This window comes from Ambystoma mexicanum, chromosome 8 (assembly GCF_040938575.1).
Source record: "Ambystoma mexicanum isolate Mex_15411 chromosome 8, UKY_AmexF1_1, whole genome shotgun sequence".
In the NCBI taxonomy this organism is placed as follows: domain Eukaryota; kingdom Metazoa; phylum Chordata; class Amphibia; order Caudata; family Ambystomatidae; genus Ambystoma; species Ambystoma mexicanum.
This window is the reverse complement of record NC_090929.1, coordinates 383,726,737-383,746,106: the sequence shown is the minus strand read 5'-3', so window position 1 is coordinate 383,746,106 and position 19,370 is coordinate 383,726,737. Positions and strand designations below refer to the sequence as shown.

The 19,370-nt window shown below is 48.4% G+C and overlaps 1 protein-coding gene across 1 annotated transcript in view; it reads right to left on the bottom strand.

Annotated features, from left to right (window-relative positions):
- Positions 1-913: 913 nt before the first annotated feature.
- ANAPC2 (anaphase promoting complex subunit 2) overlaps positions 914-19,370 on the bottom strand; it is a 649,174-nt gene continuing 630,717 nt past the window's right edge. Inside the window, exon 13 of the mRNA XM_069609853.1 lies at positions 914-1,852. Coding sequence (XP_069465954.1) covers positions 1,640-1,852 — 213 coding nt within the window. The 3' untranslated portion in view covers positions 914-1,639. The remainder of the gene's footprint in view (positions 1,853-19,370) is intronic.

Below are 19,370 nucleotides of genomic sequence, written 5' to 3'. Positions count from 1 at the left end.
CACGTCTGCATTTGACACAGGGCTTATATTCAGAGGGTCTTTGCTGGATTTGGCGTGGCAGCATACGTTAACCATCTAATGAAGTGGTGTTCCTGAAGCAAGCATAGTGCAAGGAAAAGGGAACTAAGGTCATGAGGCGCCTCGAAATATACTGCCCCCGACGTCATATCTGGCATGGGCCACATAGAGCATAGCCGAGACAGAGCTGCACTGCTCTCCCTGGTGGCATAAAAAAATTCCGAAGAGCAGCTGTGCTGAGAGACAGATATCGTAGATGAGGAATCAGAGGGAGGAAGGAATCCTTTAGACATATGGAATACTGTGACATGCGAGGACTTCTAAGCCCATCTCATGCTTATTTACCTTTACTCACAGCTCCTTAATTTCCTCCAGATTTATCTCCTCTTAGTACTAGTTAGTTTCTGTCCCGGTCCGGTTTGAATTGACTACTGTTGTCACCAACACTTTTGCGATTGTATGTTTTATACATTCACTACCCTTTCCATCAAAGGCTACTCTTGAGTATTCCCCGGGTAACCCACCATCTTCAGACTTCCTTCATGACCTCTAGTTTTTGGTATGTATGTCTGCTAAACATCACAACCCCTCGTTTTGTGAATATTTCAGCTACCCACAAAGTCAGTCCCTGTGGGCACAAGGCAATACACTGGTTTCGTATGAAAAAGACAATGCTTATATAAAGAGGTCATGGTGTTAATAGGAAACCCATCACCAGGCATACAAGGCGACAGAGCAAAAAAGAGGACACTATATCACTTAATGCACGCACACTGACGTAGGAGCCGCCTTTGATAAGGAGGTGAGAAATGACTTATTCCATGCACAATTCAGAATTTTTAACAACCGTTCCGATCAAATGCATAACATATATATATTTCGCAGAAAAAAAACATTGTTTAGCAAAGTTTCTTTTATTTATAAAAGTATTTTCTAACAAAAACATATCTACCTGCAGTTATCATGGTTACTTGGGCATTTACATAAATAGGCATTTAAATACAATGTACATTAAACAAAACCATACTGCTCTGCAGAACGAATGTTGCGTATGTGTGTGTTTGTATGAGTGTGTGTCCAAATGTTTTAAGTGCCACATCAAATTCTTCCAGGGCTGAAATTAATTGAGATCTTGCAAAAAGGCGGCCCTGAAATAAAATTAAAACACCCCGATTAAAGTAATTATACGGAGCTTGTTGCCAACAGTCAGTGAGGAGGCCGACACATCCACTTTCTTCTAGAAGAGACGGTCGAATCAAACAGTATATTGCCAAACAGTCAGACCTCCAACTCCACACACGTTTACATCCTGGCATTTTTTTTAGTTTTTTGTAACGGGTGAGCCAGACGCACCAGTAAACGTTCCCAACATGTCTGTCAGTGTCTCGGCAAGCAACTACTTCATACAGGCTGGCAGACGGTATCTGCATTCTGCGAAGTGATATTACATATGAAAATGTTTCTTTATGCATTTCCTCTGGGCCAGATTAAGGAACCTGCCGCGGTGTACGTGTACTCTGAGCTGGGATATATCAGGAGCAGGGCTCGGTACTTTCCCGTATCAGCTGCCAGCATGGGCGGAAATCTTTTGAATCCTTACTTCAGGACCGGCAGAATATAATCAACTTGAGTTCTTGGGAAGTCTATACACCCCACCCGAATAAACTAGCTGTTGATCGCTAACTTTCTTTTGGAGGAACCCCTGCAGCTCCTGCATGTCTATTTCTGTCACTACGGGGCCAGTCATCACAAACATCTTGAGCATGCTGTGAATCCGCTCCAGTGGCAGGCTCTCCAGATTGGTTAGCATAGCTTGTATGTACGTCCAAAACAGCTGAAAGGAAAACCACAAAAAGACATTAAAGATAGACCTACAACAAAGAGGTTTTCACACAGCATTCCAAGTTGTTTTGCTCTGATAAAGAGACTAATAATATTCATGCTGTAACACCCTAAGATTTCACAAGACTCCCCACTGCAAAATGAGGAGGCTAAGTCACCTAGAGAAAAATCTGTTTAACATTTCATGATTATGACAGGGGACATTCCATTCCTCTCATACCTTACATAACACTCCCTGGCTTCCTGCCATGACTAGGAAGGAAAACAAGTTTCTTAAGGTCTTATACATGAAAAGAAATAGTGACCTAACCATAAGAACGTTTTTCAGGAGTGCAGCCGCCAGTACATAAGATGCTGAAAGTCTCCAAGCACACCTTCAAACTCAAGGAATTAAATATGCCACGATCTGAGTTGTTCTAGTTGATTCCCCAAATATAAAAATGCAGTCTAGTTTTTATTACAGAGAATGAAAGTAGCATCCTACCACTATTGCACGAAGCCCTGAATTTTTTTATTTTCACTGACCTTGTTTCCACTTTTCCCTTTGTATTTCTCAATCCAAGGACACAAATTCAGAGTATGCTCGTGAAAGACGATTGTGGAAGCCTCACCAACTCTTTGAGCAAACAAATCCCCGTGATTGGGTACAGAATTTCTACTCCGCCAATAAGTTTCTTTTTTACTTTATGGTCTGTCTGCATGGCTACCATGATTAAATGGGAACCAGCAGCGAAAATGCTTCACCCTATTAGGACATTAAGGGGAAGCACTGCAGGTCTCTGTACTGTTCCAAGACTGGTTCTGACAGCACACAGTTGCCCAGCGTCTATTGACACCAGACTTGTACACTAAAAATGAACTGAGAAAACGGATCCCTTTCCCGGATCTGGTGGCAAGTCAGAAGGCGTCGGACAAAGGGGTGGCATTTCGACTTCAAGTTTTATTTAACAAAAAGAGAAAAGAGCCTTACTCTCGATATCACTAAAGGGTGGCAAACAGAGTTATTATTCATTTAGGTAGAGGACTACCTAAATGAATAATAACTTGGGTGCTTGTCGTCAGGGTGGATGTCAAAGTAAAGAGTCCATCTTCCGTCCTATTCTGACCCTACCACTAATCAAAAAGATTTTGACAAACAGAAATAACGCCAGGAGAATGACTCCCTTCTCCTGGTTCAGGAGAATCAACCTCTGGACTGCTTTCTAATAGCCTTGTGTAAAGGTCCTTGACAACAAAGGTGAGGGTAGGGGAATGATTCCCTTCTCCTAGTCCATTGGGTCAACCTCTGGGCTGACTTCTGACAATCTTTTGAAATAGCCTATGATTCAACAGATGTGAAAACCAGGAGATTGACTCCCTTCTCCTGGAACCGGATTTTGCCATAGAGCCTGTTTTCAGACAGTCCCTGGTAACAGCCTTTAAAAGCCCTTGCAGCTCCTCCCAGGTACTTTCCCTGGTTTGAGCAACTTTTCAACAGTTCTCACTTTTTAATACAACAAACACCCAGACTTCTCTGGTCTTCTCCTTGAGTAATGAAACAAGGGAGGTCACTCCCGAAGTGTCCTTGGTTTCTTTCACTTTTCTTAATAGCACTATCGGCAGTGAGACCACTCTTTCACACCTTCCTTTATTCTGAATGCCTCTCTTCTGATTAATGAGACGAGAGAGATTAATGCCGCGGCAGTTTTTACTGTGGAGGTCTTTTTTTCGATTCTTCTGAGGAGGAAGATTATTCTCGATTCCCTCCTCACTCTTGGTAGCTTTGGCACTGTTACTGTGACGAGGAAGATTACTTACGATTGACTCTTTACTGGTGGTGTCTTTAACATTCGGACTAGAATGAGGGAGATTACTCCTGAGGCACTCTTTGCTGGTGGCATCTTTAACACTAGTACAGCGATTTCAACTGATGCAATCTTCACCCGCTCCCAAATCCATACTGGGTCTACCGTAGCTCCCGTTACCTTCTGTTTGATGGGGCCACGTCACCAGTTCTTCCTGGGGTGTTGGGTTGGCTCGTTCCCTTCAGCCATTCGCAGTAAGCCCCTCTTCACTCCCTGTTGCGCTGCTGCGGCTCCACAGCGTCTGCAGCCTCTCAGTGTCAGCGTTGTTGCAGGACCACACGGTCCACCTCCTTGAGGTCATGCACAGTCAGCCTTTCTCCAGCTTATTCTCAGGTTACGTCTCCGTCTGGCTAGGGAGAATCCCTCAGACCTTTCCAAGGTGTCTGCTCGATGGCAGACTTGCTCCTTCAGACTTCTCCGTGTCCAGGTATGAACTTCCTGAGGTTGACAGGCTTCACTTTTCAAGGAGTCCTTCCTTGCTTTTTAATGTCCTAAAGCTGGGCCTCCCCAGGCGAGGCCACCTCTTCCAAGTACTGTCTTAAGAGGTAAAATGAGTAGTTTGCATAGCTCCTTCAAAGGATATGAGCATTGTCTGTCAGTAGTAAGAAAAAACTGAAGCTATACAAACTACAATATTCACAACACTGATTGCTTTTGTAAAGGCACCTGAGTGATTCCAAAGTGAAGTCCTTTCTGTAACTTTGGGTGCCGCTTAGCATCAGGACCAGTATCATGGTCAGCCAATCAGATGCTAGCCGACCTCTCCTATTGCTTCCTATGTCAAAGGGCCACAAGTCCAAACTTGGGGCTTTATCTTTTTTTATTTTATTAAACTGGTCCCGGTAATGAGGGTCTCTTTTGACCTGTTCTTTATTGAACTAAACGCCTCTATGCCATTTCCCCATAGGTGGCAAGGAGTAACAATAGTTCTAATTGTTAAGAAGAGGGATCCCGATTTACCATTTAACTATCGACCCATCTCCCTTCTAGACTTGCTTGCAAAACTCTACAGTAAAATTGTATTTTAACAGGTAGCAGCAGAGAATGGATTTTATTACAGCCGCAGGCAGGGAAAGGGATAACTACGGTGGACCAAGTATTTAGGCTGGGTTTGATAATCTAGAAATCAGTGGTTTTGAAAAGGCACACAATCTTCCTGGCCTTCCTGAATCTCAGAACTGCTTTTAGTGTTCCCTGTACACAGCTTTGAGAAACTTTGACTAAAATGAGACTCCCTTGTGAACTCCTTTTGGATATTCAGGGCCTCTACAAAGAACAATTTGCTGTACGTTTGAGTTCAGGAGGCAAATTTACACAATCAATTTAGATGAACAAGTTACTTTCTTACCTGGTAACGTTCTTTCAATGGGATGGTCCGACGACGTATTCCATATCTATGACAAGTAATGTCCACAGCTGTGCTGCTTCGGAAAATCTTTGGCGATGACGTCGATGCGCCGTCCCCAAGGACCTCCTCCGACGGCCGACGTCACCCGATGTGATAAGTAGGACGCACAACGCCCATAGCCTCAGTTATAGTTTTTTCCCAGAACGTGTGCCACTAGTTTTCTGCCAGTCAGACACACAAGGCCTTGCGGAACGTAAGCTGCAATCGAAAAACTAATTCTGCAGCGGGGAAGGTAGGGAGGGAGCGATACGGAATACGTCGTCGGACCAACCCATCGAAAGAACGTTACCAGGTAAGAAAGTAACTTGTTCTTCGAGGGGATTGGGTCCTCCGACGTATTCCATATCTATGACAGACTCCCAAAACAGTACTAAGCAAGGAGGTGGGAAAGAATTTAGAACACAAATTTAGCACGCCCAATCAAATTGCGGAATAGAGGACTGCCTTGCCAAAGGCCAGATCCTGCCCTCTGATGGAATCGAGGGAGTAGTGACGTACAAAAGTATGTACTGAAGCCCAGGTGGCTGCATCACAGATGTGCGAATAGGAACTCCCCTCTGCAGGGCAGTAGACACAGCCACTCCCCTGGTAGAATGGGCCCGCAAGCCAGCCGGAGGATCCTTACCCGCCAAGCGGTAACACTCAGAGATAGCTAAAATAATCCAACGAGACAAAGTCTGTTTCGTCACAGCTTGTCCCAAACGCTTTCCAGAGTAACCAATGAAAAGTTGATCGTCCACTCTGACCCGGGACATGCGCGAAATATAAAAGCTCAACGCTCTCCTAGGATCAAGCCTATGGAGCCTCTCCCTCTTCCCTACCAGGATGTGGAGGAGGATAGAACGCCAGAAGAACAACCTTCTGGCTCAAATGAAATTCCGAAACCACCTTCGGAAGAAAAGAAGGATGAACTCTAAGGACAACCCTGTGAAGGGTGGCTTAACTGAAAGTGCCTGTAACTCACTCACTCTGCGAGCGGAAGTAACCGCAACCAAAAACACAGTTTTCAGAGTTAACAGCCTCAAAGGGCAAGAATGTAAAGGCTCAAACCGAGCACCCATAACAAACTTAAGAACAAGGTTCAAATCCCAACCGGGCACCAGAAAAGTTGACGGAGGGAAAACATTAGTGAGCCCTTTCAAAAACTGCGAAATTAAAGGAATCTTAAAATAGGAACACTCTTCAGACGAGCGCTTAAATATGGACAGCGCCGCCAGGTAACCTTTAATGGTCCCCACTTGCAAGCCCCTGTGGGCCAAAGAAAGCAAAAAAGACAGAACCATGGGAATGTCACATTCAAAAGGATCCACATTCTTAACTCTGCACCAGTCGCAGAACTTTCCCCAACGGCAACGGTACAGAGACTTTGTTGCCGGCCGCCTGGCCGAGAGCAACACCTCCATCACGTCTTCAGGGAGGTCCCAATCCTTATACCTCAACCTTTCAGAAGCCAAGCTTGAAGGTTGAGGTATCTGACCTCTGGATGGAGAACCTGACCCCCCCTCCCGTGAGAGCAGATCGTCTCGGTAGGGAAGACGACGTGGAGGGCAGATGGACCAGTCGAGAAGGTCCGGGTACCACGTCCTCCAGGGCCCACGCCGGAGCAATGAGGATCATCCGGGAACCGAACCTCCGTAACCTCCACAGTACTTGCGGGATGACGGGGACTGGAGGAAACACGTACAGCAGTGGGAATGACCACTCCACCACGAACGCGTCTCCTAAGGCTCCTTTTGGAGGAAATTCCCTCGAGCAAAACCTTTCGCATTTCCGGTTGACACTGGAGGCGAAGAGATCCACATGAGGGGTCCCCCAAAAGGTGAAGATCTCCAGGAGAATCTCCTGAGCCAGCTCCCACTCGTGAGAGATTGTGCTCTGCCTGCTCAGAGCATCCGCTGTCTCGTTGTCGTCTCCGGCCAGATGAACAGCCGAGATCCAAACTTCCTGCTGGATGGCCCAGAACTCGAGTTGCATCGCCTCCCTGCACAGCGGAAGTGACCCTGCCCCCCCCTTTTTGTTGAGGTAGTGCATGGCCACCGTGTTGTCCGTTAGAATCAGGACACTCTTTCCACGCACAGTCGGCAGAAAAGCCTTCAGGGCTAGCCTGACGGCCCACAGCTCCAACAGATTGATATGGAGTCTGGACTCCGACGGAGACCAACGACCGCTGACTGTCAACTTGTTGGCATGAGCTCCCCATCCCGTGAGGGATGCATCCGTCACGATCGTCACCTCCGGCCAGGGCAGCCAAAATGGGGCCCCCTTCATCAGATTGCCTTTGACGGCCCACCACAGAAGGTCCTGGGCTACCGAGGGCGGCACCTGAACAGGGTCCGACAGCCTGCCGGAGGACAGACCACTAGAGCTTGAGTGCCCACTGCAAAGATCTCATCCGCAGACGATGCCATGAGGCCGAGCAGTCTCAAGAACTCGGACGCTGGGAGATCCTGGGCAAATTGAAACTTGTTCACCATCTGCTGAATGTGAAGAGCCCTCACACCTGAGGAGGAAAACGCTGCCCCAGGGACGTGTCGAGCACTGCTCCGATGTACTGGAGCCGCTGCGTTGGTGTCAAATGGGACTTCTTGTAATTGAGAGAGAAGCCCAGCCTGTGAAGGGAGTGGCAGGTGACGGACAGATGATCCTGGACTTGCTCGGGAGAGCCCCCCTTGATCAACCAATCGTCCAGGTAGGGCTAGACGTGAATCCCCCCCTTTCCTGAGATGCGCTGCCACCACCACCATGAGCTTGGTGAAAACCCTCGGGGCGGAGGTCAATCCGAACGGCAGGACCCGAAACTGAAAGTGCGAGTCGCCAACCGTGAACCTCAGGTACTTCTTGTGCCTGGGATGAATCGGCACATGGAAGTAAGCATCCTTGAGGTCGAGAGACACCAACCAGTCCTGAAGTTGAAGGGCCTGGATGACTTGAGAAAGAGTCAGCATCTTGAACTTGTCCTTCCTGAGGAGTTTGTTCAAACCGCGCAAGTCCATGATGGGTCTCAATCCCCCGTCTTTCTACGAAATCCAAAAATAAGGGGAATACCATCCCTTGTTCCTCTCCGCTACAGGCACCAGTTCTATGGCGCCTTTCTCCAGCAGGGCTTGAATTTCCTGCGCAATGAGCGGATCCGGACTCTTCAAAGAGAGGTTCCCTGGTGGATTGTCGTAAGGCCTCTGACGAAAAGGAAGACCGTAGCCGTGGGTTATGATCTCCAGAACCCACACATCTGAAGTAATGGCTTGCCACTCTACAAGATGCTGTGCCAGCCTTCCCCCAACCGGCGAACCATGGGACCTGGCCTCATGACTGAGTGGTAGCGGCTGCGGTGTTGCCTGAGGGCAAAGAGGCAACTGCCCGAACGGCCTTGCACCTCGAGTACCTTTGTGTCCACCTCTGGCACTCTTACGATGGCCTCTTTGACTGCCAGCTCCCCTCGCTTTACTGAAGGACGAGTAATAGCGAAAGGAACCTCCCCTCCACTGCTGTCCCCTAGGACGAAAAGGCAGAGGTTGGCGAACTGCAGCGCCCAATGACTTCGCTGTAGCTTTGGAGGTCTGCAACCTCTCAAGGCTCTCGTCAGCCTTGCTGCCAAAAAGGTGTTCACCGTCAAAAGGCATGTTGAGGAGCCGGGACTGCACATCAGGAGCGAACCCAGACTTCCGCAACCACGCAAACCTGCGCATTACGGTGCTCGCCGGCTTGGACCGGCTGACACAATCTGCCAAGTCCAAACCCGACTGAACGGCCTCACACATGGCATTCTTGCCATCCTGAACCATAGCAAGGAAACCATCCCGTTCGTCGCCTTCGGGAATATGTTCAGCCGCTAATGCAACACAGTTCCACAGAGTGTGTGTGAAACGAGACAAGGCACATATGGAGTTGGCCGCCTGAAGCGCCACACCCCCTGAAGAAAACACTTTCTTCGCCCAGCCGTCAAAACGTTTGTCGTCCCTATCCGGAGGGATGGTAGGATACGACGCCTGCTTTGCCGGGGCCGTAGCCGCCTGCACCACCAAACTCTCCGGAGCGGGGTGCCTAGACAAGTAGCAGGGGTCGCTACTGGCTGGACTGTATTTTCGCGACAAAGACTTGCCCACTTCCGGGAGACTCTCCGGAGCAGTCCAAGCCGCCGCCACCCTTCTCTGCAGAGCCATATGAAATGGCAAAACCGGGTCAGTGGGGGGACCAAGATCAAGGATGTCCGTGAGATCATCCTGAACAAACTCCCCTGGGGGAGCAGACCAACCCAAGTACTTGGTGACCCGAGACATAAGGATCCGATATGAAGAATCTGCATGAGTGCCAGGCTCCGGCCTACAAAACTCTGGCATCATGCAGCGACTGCCTCAGGTCATCAAACTGGCTATGGCCCGAGATAAGCTCATCCGGAACTGGAACCAAGCCGTCATCAGAGCCTTCATCACCCTCTGAAATGTACTCCAGGCGGGAAGAGGAAGACCCCTGGGGACCAAAGCAGTGCCTGACCTTAGCCAGAGCCTTCCTAGGAGCTAATCCCGTGCCACGGGGCCCCTCCGACACCACCGCCTCGAAAGGCGTCGAGGGCGTCGATAGAAAAGGCGTCGACGTCGAGCGAATCGGCGTCGACGTCAGCTGCAGCGCCGTCAGCATCGACGACGTCGACACAGGCCTCAAAGCCGGAGCTCCGAGCGTGTCTATCGACGACCTAGGCGCCGACCCCCTCGGAGGCGGAGCCTCGAGAGAAACTGTCGATGACCTCGGCGCCACAGGTGTCGACGTCTTCTTCGAAGACGGCACAGGATCACGCGGTCTCGAGCGCGTCGAGGACCGGGACCTGGAACGGGCATGGCGAGAACGGCTACCCTTGTCCGAGCGGGACCTCTCCCGCGAGCCGTGCCGACCACCCGAGCCCGAAGGCGTACAAGCGGTGTCTCTCGACCGGTGCCGACCGACCCCACTCGGAGGCGCGGACGGACCGGTGCCCTGCGATTCAAGAATCGCTAGCATCCGCTTCCCGAAGGAAGCCCATTCCTCCGCTGTCGCTTGCATGGAGGGATAAGCGACCCGCCGACGGGCGGCGATCTCGGAAGAGGACGGGGGAAGGCGACCGATGCCGGCGCCTCCGTGAATGCCTCGAAGAGGCGGCGGAGTTGTGAGACCGACTCCTGGAAGGAGACCCACTGGACTTCCGACGATGATGCGGAGAGTCGCCCCTCGAGTCATCCGTCGAAAGCCCCGCAGACCTCAACTTCCGGGGCTTAGACACCTGGCCTACCGACAGCTTCTTCTTGCGTTACTGCAAGGCCTTTGCCGTGAGCGACTGGCAGTCGACACAGTCGTCCGTATCGTGGGCCTCCCCGAGGCACCAGAGGCAGGCATCGTGCGAGTCCGTGACCGACATCTTGGACCCACAGTCCCCGCATTTCTTGAAGCCCGGACGCGGGGTTGAAGACAAAGTAGACATCGCCACGAACAGGTCTTCACAAAAAACCGAACAGGTTCAACGAACCGAGAATTGAAAACAGCAAACTCCAAAGAGTCGAGGCGTACAGAGATTCACGAAGCAAACACGTTCGCGGAAAAAACGGAACTGAGGCTATGGGCGTCGTGCGTCCTACCTATCACATCGGGTGATGTTGGCCGTCGGAGGAGGTCCTCGGGGACGGCGCATCGACGTCATCAACGCAGGACCCAGACGCCAAAGATTTTCCGAAGCAGCACAGCTGTGGACATTACCCGTCATAGATATGGAATACGTCGTAGGACCCAATCCCCTCGAAAGAGAGGGTACTGAGGCAAGGCTGTGACTTATCCCAGCTTTTATTTTTATTTATAATGACTTGGCCGTAAACATGGCTAACCTACCAGTCAATGCCACAAGACCTGGTAACTGGAAATTAGGGGCACATTTTATACAGATGATGCAGTGTTATCATCTAAGACTCACTCAGGTTTAAAGCTTCAACTTAACTGGTTCCATGATTTGTTCACTAATACAGGTCTCATCAACATTAGCAAAACGAAAACTATGCTTTCTTGCCCTTTTAGAGAATGCACTTACATCAGAGCCTTAATGATGAAGAACTGGACTGCGTCGACAGATTTAACAAACTAGGTGAGCGTCTTCACAAAAATGCCTATTACTCTGCACAAGTAGAGAAAAGTACTATTGTGAGAGCTAGATGTGTGGAGGCAGATGTTAAATGTCCTAAACATTCCAGAGGCAGGGTTGTTTCTTCAGCGATGGAGGTGTACAAGACTCATGCTATACCAGCTGCATTAAATTGCAATGAGATCATCCAAAACCAAAACTTTATATCATAAAGATACAACTTTAAACAAGCTTCTTGGGCACCCTACAAGTGCAAAGACTAAACCTGACAAACAGGAACTAGGATTTTGTGGTATCAACTACACAATTCAACATAAATCTCTAATATACTTAATTCAGATTTGGAATGAATCCCAGCTAAGCGTGTATTCGGAAGCACTAGTTGATCTACTCAATTCTTGGAGTAGAGCCTGTGCAATGGTCGAAATCTGTTAAAGCCAGGTTTCCAAAATTGGGTTTTAACAGGCTATGTGAGAACCCCAAAGTAACAGGGCCCAATGCTAAAAATTTCTTTGATGTTTGCCTTTGCAGACTGGTTCCTAAAATAATGTTTGCCAACTTGGGAGTACGTCAATCTGTCATCCCAATGTTTGTTGGTAAAAAGCATCTTAGGGTTTGAATGGTGTTAAGATCACATCAACCTGGATTTTGCGAACACCAGATTTGTAAAATTCTGTTCTGGCATTCAACCCCTTTCCACTATTGCTGAGCACTGGTCTAGTGGTTAAATCCCTTCTGCATCATTGTTGAGGAGGATGTGGCTCCTTTCCTACTATTTTGCTGTTTATATCACCAACTACAGAGAGCTTAACCTGTACCAATCTTCCTGACCGGGGACATGCTGCATTAGAGAAGGAGTTCACCCTCTCTTTACATCATTTCTGGCTTTTCAAACATTTGTAAGCGAGCACAGTTAGTTATATTGAGATACCAAAGCCTCATTTGTGATTTTTGATTTTACGGTTATTGTGCATAACACCCCTGCACGGTGGCAATCAATTTATAGTGTTTGAAATGTCAACATTGATCAATGGTTTTATTTTTAAAATATGTGCTTGAGAGATGCCATTTTAGCCCCTGTATTTCAGCACTAACAAGTAGGTTTTTAGTGATATGATCATTGATTTCTTAAATCTGGTCGAATTTATCGGTCTATTAATAATTTGTTTTTATTAAAATTGTATTATGCATTTTTTTACTGATAGAGGTTTTATAGATTTTATCCGAAATAAACGTGACTGATTATTTCCATGTTAACCCTGCAATTTGGGTGCAGTAATCCTAGAAAAGGACGTGATTGATGAATGTGGCAACTCTGATGGATACAAAATGGTTAAAGCTAAACCTGCAGAAGACTAGGTTAATTTATGTAGGTGTCGAAAGCTGCATGAAATTGGGCTAGTGTGTGAGATGTAATAACCTAATGCTGTCTCTACAATACCCATGTTCCACTAGCACAAACCCGGTTGTCTCTCCTTGTCTGCAGCTTCAACATACACACACTCAAATAGCAGCTGCAGTTTTGACAAAGCTGATTTAACAGGAATATACTTAAGTAAATGTTTCCACTCCAGCTGTTTTGTATTTGGACTGCAAACATTATTTAAAAAAGAATAAATCAAGATAAAAATCATGGGCTACATAATTAAAGCTGGTATAACATTCAATCGGATAAATCTGTGTGGGCAACCAGAGAGGAAATCTGCTTAGAGACGTTGCTTACTTGTGACCATTCACATGCTTAGAATTATTCCTAATCGTCAGACAGACTCCTTTGTATCGAATAACATACACAATGCAATGTTCAAGGAAGTAAAACTTTCACAGTCCATCCACCTCTTTGGAACTAATTTTGAATGAGCCCGTAATTTGGTGACGGGGACCCGTTAAGTTAACACCTCAAACGTAAATGGCTCCCCTCTGACCAATTTTCGTCATTTGCACAGCAGAGGGCAAAAGGGGAGGCCAAAAGGTGGTGCGCTCAAGCGTGCATGCCGCCTTCTGACCTGCACTTTTGCACACCACTGTACCACTGTCTTGCAATCCGTCCTGAAGAGACTGTCCACTAGTCTTTGGATCAGTGGAATTGGCCGGAAATCAGAGACATCTCATTAACTAGGAAATTGAAAAAGTGCCTGCTGAGGGATGGTAAAATCTGTTTGCCCCGAACCAATCGCATTTCGCGTTCAAAGGCGTTGCAAAGGCCTCTCCAGCCTCAGCTTATCTTTGGAATAGATTGTTTAAGATCAGATTGTCTAGCTTCCATTCGCACCTGGGGAAGGGCGCTCAGCCAATCAGTTGGCTGGAACAGCGGGCAAGAATACACAATCCCGGCTGCTGTCCCACACACCCGAGGCCCTTCTCCAGGTGGCACCTTTTTTCTTCCTTTTTCTTCCATTGGGGAGGCAGCAGGGAGCCTCTCCCTGTTGCCGCCCCAACCACTCCCCTTAACTGCAGGAGTTGAGCATTACGCTCCGCTCCCAGAGGTCTGCCTGACTGGCAGCCATAGACATGGAAACAGGACTGAATCCCTTTTCAATATGGTGGCGGCCATCTTGTTATTTGTTTCCCCCCATTTTTCATCGCAGGATCGGCTGTGCTAGCAGCGTGAATCTGGATCTCCTGATGAAAAACTGTGAAAGCCACTCGCACCCCGGATGAACCCTGGGATGCGGATGGCTTTCATGCCATGTCAGGGGGCTGGACATGGCCTTTAATGGCCCACAGCTCGGGCCTGCCTTAGCTGAGGCTGGCGGCCCGTTAAAGACCATGCCCGACCTCCTGGCAAGGCATGAAAGCCATATTCTCGGGCCTGAAGATTGAACAAGCTTAGGAGTCTGCCATAAGTTCACCGTTCCAGTCCAGGAGTCCTCTATCATTAGTTTGCTATTCGCAGAGTTCCAGATGCTCTGTGCTTCCTTGGAATGAGTGAGGGATTGCATTCCTCACTGCTTTTGCACATAATATACAGAAGTGGCATTGTCCTTACAGATACTGAAATAGGCCCATGCGATCATCAGCAAGAAGCTCCTCTGGGGCCATTCTGATCACCCGACTCTCAAGGATGTTTATGTGCAACTATTTCTCTGTTGACCAGCTTCCTTTTACTTGTAGTCCACTCAGGGTATGCTCCCTAGCCAGAGAGTCAAGCGCCTATCGCTATCATTTGAACTGTTTTCGGGTCCTCGAAAGTTATTCCTGCTGTGAGTTTGGCAGGGTTCCTCCACAACCCAAACAACTCATGGAAAAGCAAGCTTAACACCAGGTGCTCTTCCCAATATCACTTGACTTGAGCCCGTTGGGCATGTAGAAACACCTGGATTGGCCTTGATCTGAGACTGCTGTTGGGGACCACAGTTATACTAGATGACATCTTTCAAATTGGAGACTTCTACAGTGTTACTGTGCAAGCACACTAGAGAGAAAATTGATGAGTCAAATTAAATCTTTCTATTCCGCCTTAGGATAAGTGAACTCTGGTGATATTTGTATCTAATTCTATTCCCAGCAAAACTGCATGTATTGACTGGAGTTGCAAATTCTGGAGGTTTACGAACAATTCAAGTCTCCTAAATAAGAGAATGCTTCCCTTGCTTGATGTTCTGAATGACACCTTAGACAACAATCATTGAGATATGGGTATTGTCACGTTGCAGTGATACTCCCTGCTTGCCAAGCGCTGGTGGCAATGGTCCGGTAGGCTGGTGTAGTGTTTGGTGACCGGGCACATATCTGATACTACAGCTCCCTGCATCACAAGCACCCACAGCGTCAGCACGCTCAATGACACATAGCCAATCTGGCAGGTGGAGCCTCAGGTGAGCCGTCAACGCAGAAATAAACTCCCTGCGTTGCGGCAGCCCACGCTCCTCTACCCACATTCTCTATGAGAGCAGCGTTTCTTCGTTGGAGACCGCATTTCTGGCATTCTGTCCCTCTGGCATCGTTTTCCTTGGATTGGTGGCGGATCTCCCTTCTTTTGTCACAGCATCCTGGAGGAACTCTCCTGGATCCAACCTGGCGTGTACTTCCTGGATAGCAGTGATGGATCATCCTTGTTTGCTAGTGGCGATTGTTTGGACATACCTGGAATCGACCCAGCTCCTGTTTACCGGTCTATACTATCGAAGTATCCCTTTTGGCTCATAGCATCTGATTGGAACGCTTAACTGGACTTGAACTGGCTTATGCTCAGTGGATTGCAACCTAGGATTTGTGTTTTGGCTTTTTCCTGTTCTCCCTTAGTTTTTCATCCTCTTGCCATTTAGGTCGGGCCCTTTTGGACTATTCTTTCTTCAGACTTTGGAAGCCTGTATCACACACTTGGTGTATGGACTGACATCAGGAAGAAGAACAAGTTACTTCTTACCTTGTAACGTTCTTTCGACGGGATGTTCCTCCGACGTATTCCTCATCTTAGATAGGCTCCCATAGCAGTATTCTATATTCGGAGGAGGGAGTACTGACTTCACGCTGTCTTCTATTGGTGAATAGAATGCAGCACAGCCCTTCCAAACCTAGTCTCTTGACTAGAGGAGGAATCCAGATTGTAAAAACGTGTAAAGGTATGGACAGACGACCATGTAGCGGCCGCACATATGTCTTTAATCGGCACGCCTCTTTTGAGGGCCGATGAAGCTGCAATACCTCTGGTCGAATGAGCCCTAAGGTTTTGAGGGGGCTCTTTCCCTGCCAGTTTATAACATTCCAGAATGGCTAGAATGATCCATCTGGAAATGGTCTGCTTAGTTATTGGTAACCCCAGCTTGTGACCTGCGTAGCCTACAAACAGCTGGTCTGCCTGTCTTATCCTGGCTAGTCTACTAATGTAAAAACTTAAAACCCTCCTAGGGTCTAGTCTGTGTAACCTCTCTTCCTCTTTCCCCGGGTGAGGAGGAGGATAGAAAGATGGTAGGATAATCTTCTGAGAGATATGGAATTCAGAGACTACTTTTGGGAGGAAATTAGGCTTCACTTGCAGGACAACTTTGTCTTTGTGAAAGATTGTATGAGGGGGTTTACAAGAAAGAGCTTGTAATTCGCTCACCCTTCTAGCAGATGTAAGTGCTATTAATAAAACAGTCTTAAGGGTAAGGAATCTTAACGAACAAGAATGGAGAGGTTCGAAAGGTGTCCCCATCAGGAAAGTTAATACTAAGTTTAAATCCCATAGGGGAACTTGGAATGGTCTTGGGGGATAAACATTGGTTAACCCCTTTAGAAACTGTATTACCAAGGGTAATTTGAAATAGGATGGTCCTCCGCAGTACGCTTAAAGATAGATAGCGCTGCGAGATAGCCCTTAATGGTGCCAACTTGAAGGCCTGAATTTGCCAAATATAGTAGGAAGGACAAAACCATTGGTGTACCACATGAAAATGGGTCGATATTCTGTTCTCTACACCAGCTGCAAAATCTGTTCCAACGGCAGCGGTATAAAGACTTTGTTGCTGGCCTCCTTGCCGAAAGCAACACCTCCATAACATCATCAGGGAGGTCCCAATCCTTGTACCTCAGCCGTTCAGAAGCCAAGCGTGAAGGTTGAGGGTTTTGATGTCTGGATGGAGAACCTGACCTCCCTTCTGTGAGAGTAGGTTCTCTCTGAGAGGAAGTCGTAAAGGAGGGCAGATGGACAAGTCTAGAAGGTCCGGGTACCACGTTCTCCTGGCCCAATCCGGGGCAATTAGGATCATGGTTCGCCGGAATCTTCTCAACCTCCTGATCATTTGAGGAATGACAGGGACCGGTGGGAACGCGTACAGAAGCGGAAACTCCCAGTCCACTATGAACGCGTCTCCCAGAGCTCCTCTCGGAGGAAATTCCCTTGAGCAGAACAGGTCGCATTTCCTGTTTAGGCTGGTGGCGAACAGATCTACCTGAGGGGTTCCCCAAAGGGCGAAGATCTCTTGAAGGACTTCCTGAGGTAGCTCCCACTCGTGAGAGACTGTGTTCTGCCTGCTCAGAGCGTCCGCTGTCAAGTTCTTCTCTCCGGCTAGGTGAACTGCCGATAGAGAGATTCCTTCTTGGATTGCCCAAAACCAGAGCTGCATCGCCTCTCTGCACAGGGGTAGAGATCCTACGCCTCCTCTTTTGTTGAGGTAATGCATGGCCACCGTGTTGTCCGTCATTATCAGGACGTTCTTCCCTTGTACAACTGGCAGGAAAACCTTCAACGCAAGTTTGATGGCTCTCAGCTCTAACAGGTTGATGTGTAGTCTGGACTCCGATGGAGACCAACGACCGCTGATGGTCAAGTCGTTGGCGTGGGCTCCCCACCCCGTGAGTGAGGCATCCGTGACTACTGTTATCTCCGGCCAGGGTTGCCAAAACTGTTCTCCTTTCAGAATGTTCTCCTGACAGGCCCACCACTGAAGGTCTCGAGCCACTCTGCCGGGAACCTGAAGAAGATCTGTCATTCTCCCTGAGAATTGTGACCACTGAGTCCTCAGTGCCCACTGGAGGGATCCATTCTCAGGCGAGCCTCTGGCACAAGGAAAATGCAGGATGCCATGAGGCCTAGCAACCTCAAAAAGTCGAAAGCTGGGAGACGTTGGGCAAGTTGGAACTTGGTAACCATCTGTAGAATATCTTGAGCCCTCACCTCTGGTGGCGAGGCTTTTCCCAGGGAAGTATCCAGGATCGCTCCTATGAACTGGAGTCTCTGCGATGGTATCATATGAGACTTCTTTAAATTGAGGGAGAAGCCCAGCTTGTGAAGGGAGTAGCATACGTGATTTAGCTGGATCTGAGCTTGCTCCGGAGCAACAGCTCTGATCAGCCAATCGTCCAGGTAGGGGTAGACGTGAATCCCTTCCCTCCTTAGACTTGCCGCCACTACCGACATTAACTTGGTGAAGACCCTCGGGGCGGAGGTCAGCCCAAAAGGCAGTACTCGAAATTGATAGTGAGAGTTGCCAATTGCGAACCTCAGGTATTTCCTGTGTTTGAGATGGATAGGCACATGGAAATAAGCGTCCTGAAGGTCCAGAGATACCAACCAGTCTTGAAACTGAAGGGCCTGGAGGATCTGAGAAAGAGTGACCATCTTGAATTTGTCTTTCCTGAGGAATTTGTTCAATTCTCGCAAGTCCAAGATGGGTCTCAGTCCTCCGTCTTTCTTTGGAACGAGAAAGTAAGGGGAGTACCAGCCCTTGTTCCTCTCCGCTACAGGTACCGGTTCTATGGCACCTTTCTCTAGCAGGTCTGTAATTTCCTGCAAGAGGAGCGGATCTGGAGCTTTCTGAGAGCTGATCCCCGTTGGATGACTCTGAGGTATACGTAGGAAAGGTAGGCAGTAACCATGGGCAACTGTTTCCAATGCCCAAGCATCTGACGTGATAGCCTGCCATTCCGCCAGATGTTGAGTCAACCTGCCTCCTACAGGTGTCCTGTGAGGGAAGTCCTCAGAGTGGTTTTGGGGCGGCTGATGCAGATGCCGGTGGTAAAGAGGCACCTGCTGTTGCTGCGGCTTTAGAATATCTACCCCGTCCACCTCGGGTAGTTCTTCTTTGACCCCTTTGAGCCGGTCGTCCTCTACCTCTTCCGAATGAGGAGTAGAAGCGAAAGGACTTGCCCCTCGCAGAGGTTCCTGTGGGACGAAAAGGAGTCTGACGGATTGCAGCTCCTAGGGATTTTGCTGCTGCTTTTGAAGTTTGCAGTTTCTCTAAACTGTCATCCGCCTTTTTCCCGAACAAAGAAGAGCCATCAAATGGCATGTTCAAGAGCCTGGCTTGCACATCTGGGGCAAAACCCGACTTTCTCAACCAAGCGAATCGCCTGGTTGATGTACTTGCCGCCATTGCTCTGCTGATACTGTCAGCTGAATCAATGCCCGTCTGGAGGGATTCGCACATAGCGTCTTTACCGTCCTGTATAATATTCAGGAACGCATCCCTTTCTTCTCCCTCCGGGATGCAGTCAGCCGCTGTAGAAGCACACTCCCAAAGTGTATGGCTGAACCTAGCAAGGGTGCAAGTAGCATTAACAGACTTTAACGCCATGCTACATGCTGAAAAGACTTTCTTAGCCATAGCATCATATTTTTTATCGTCCCTGTCCTGTGGGACAGTAGGATAAGCCGTCTTGACGTCGGTAGAGGATGCTGCTTGTACCACCAGACTTTCTGGGGATGGATGTTTAGACAAGAACTCTGGGTCTGTGG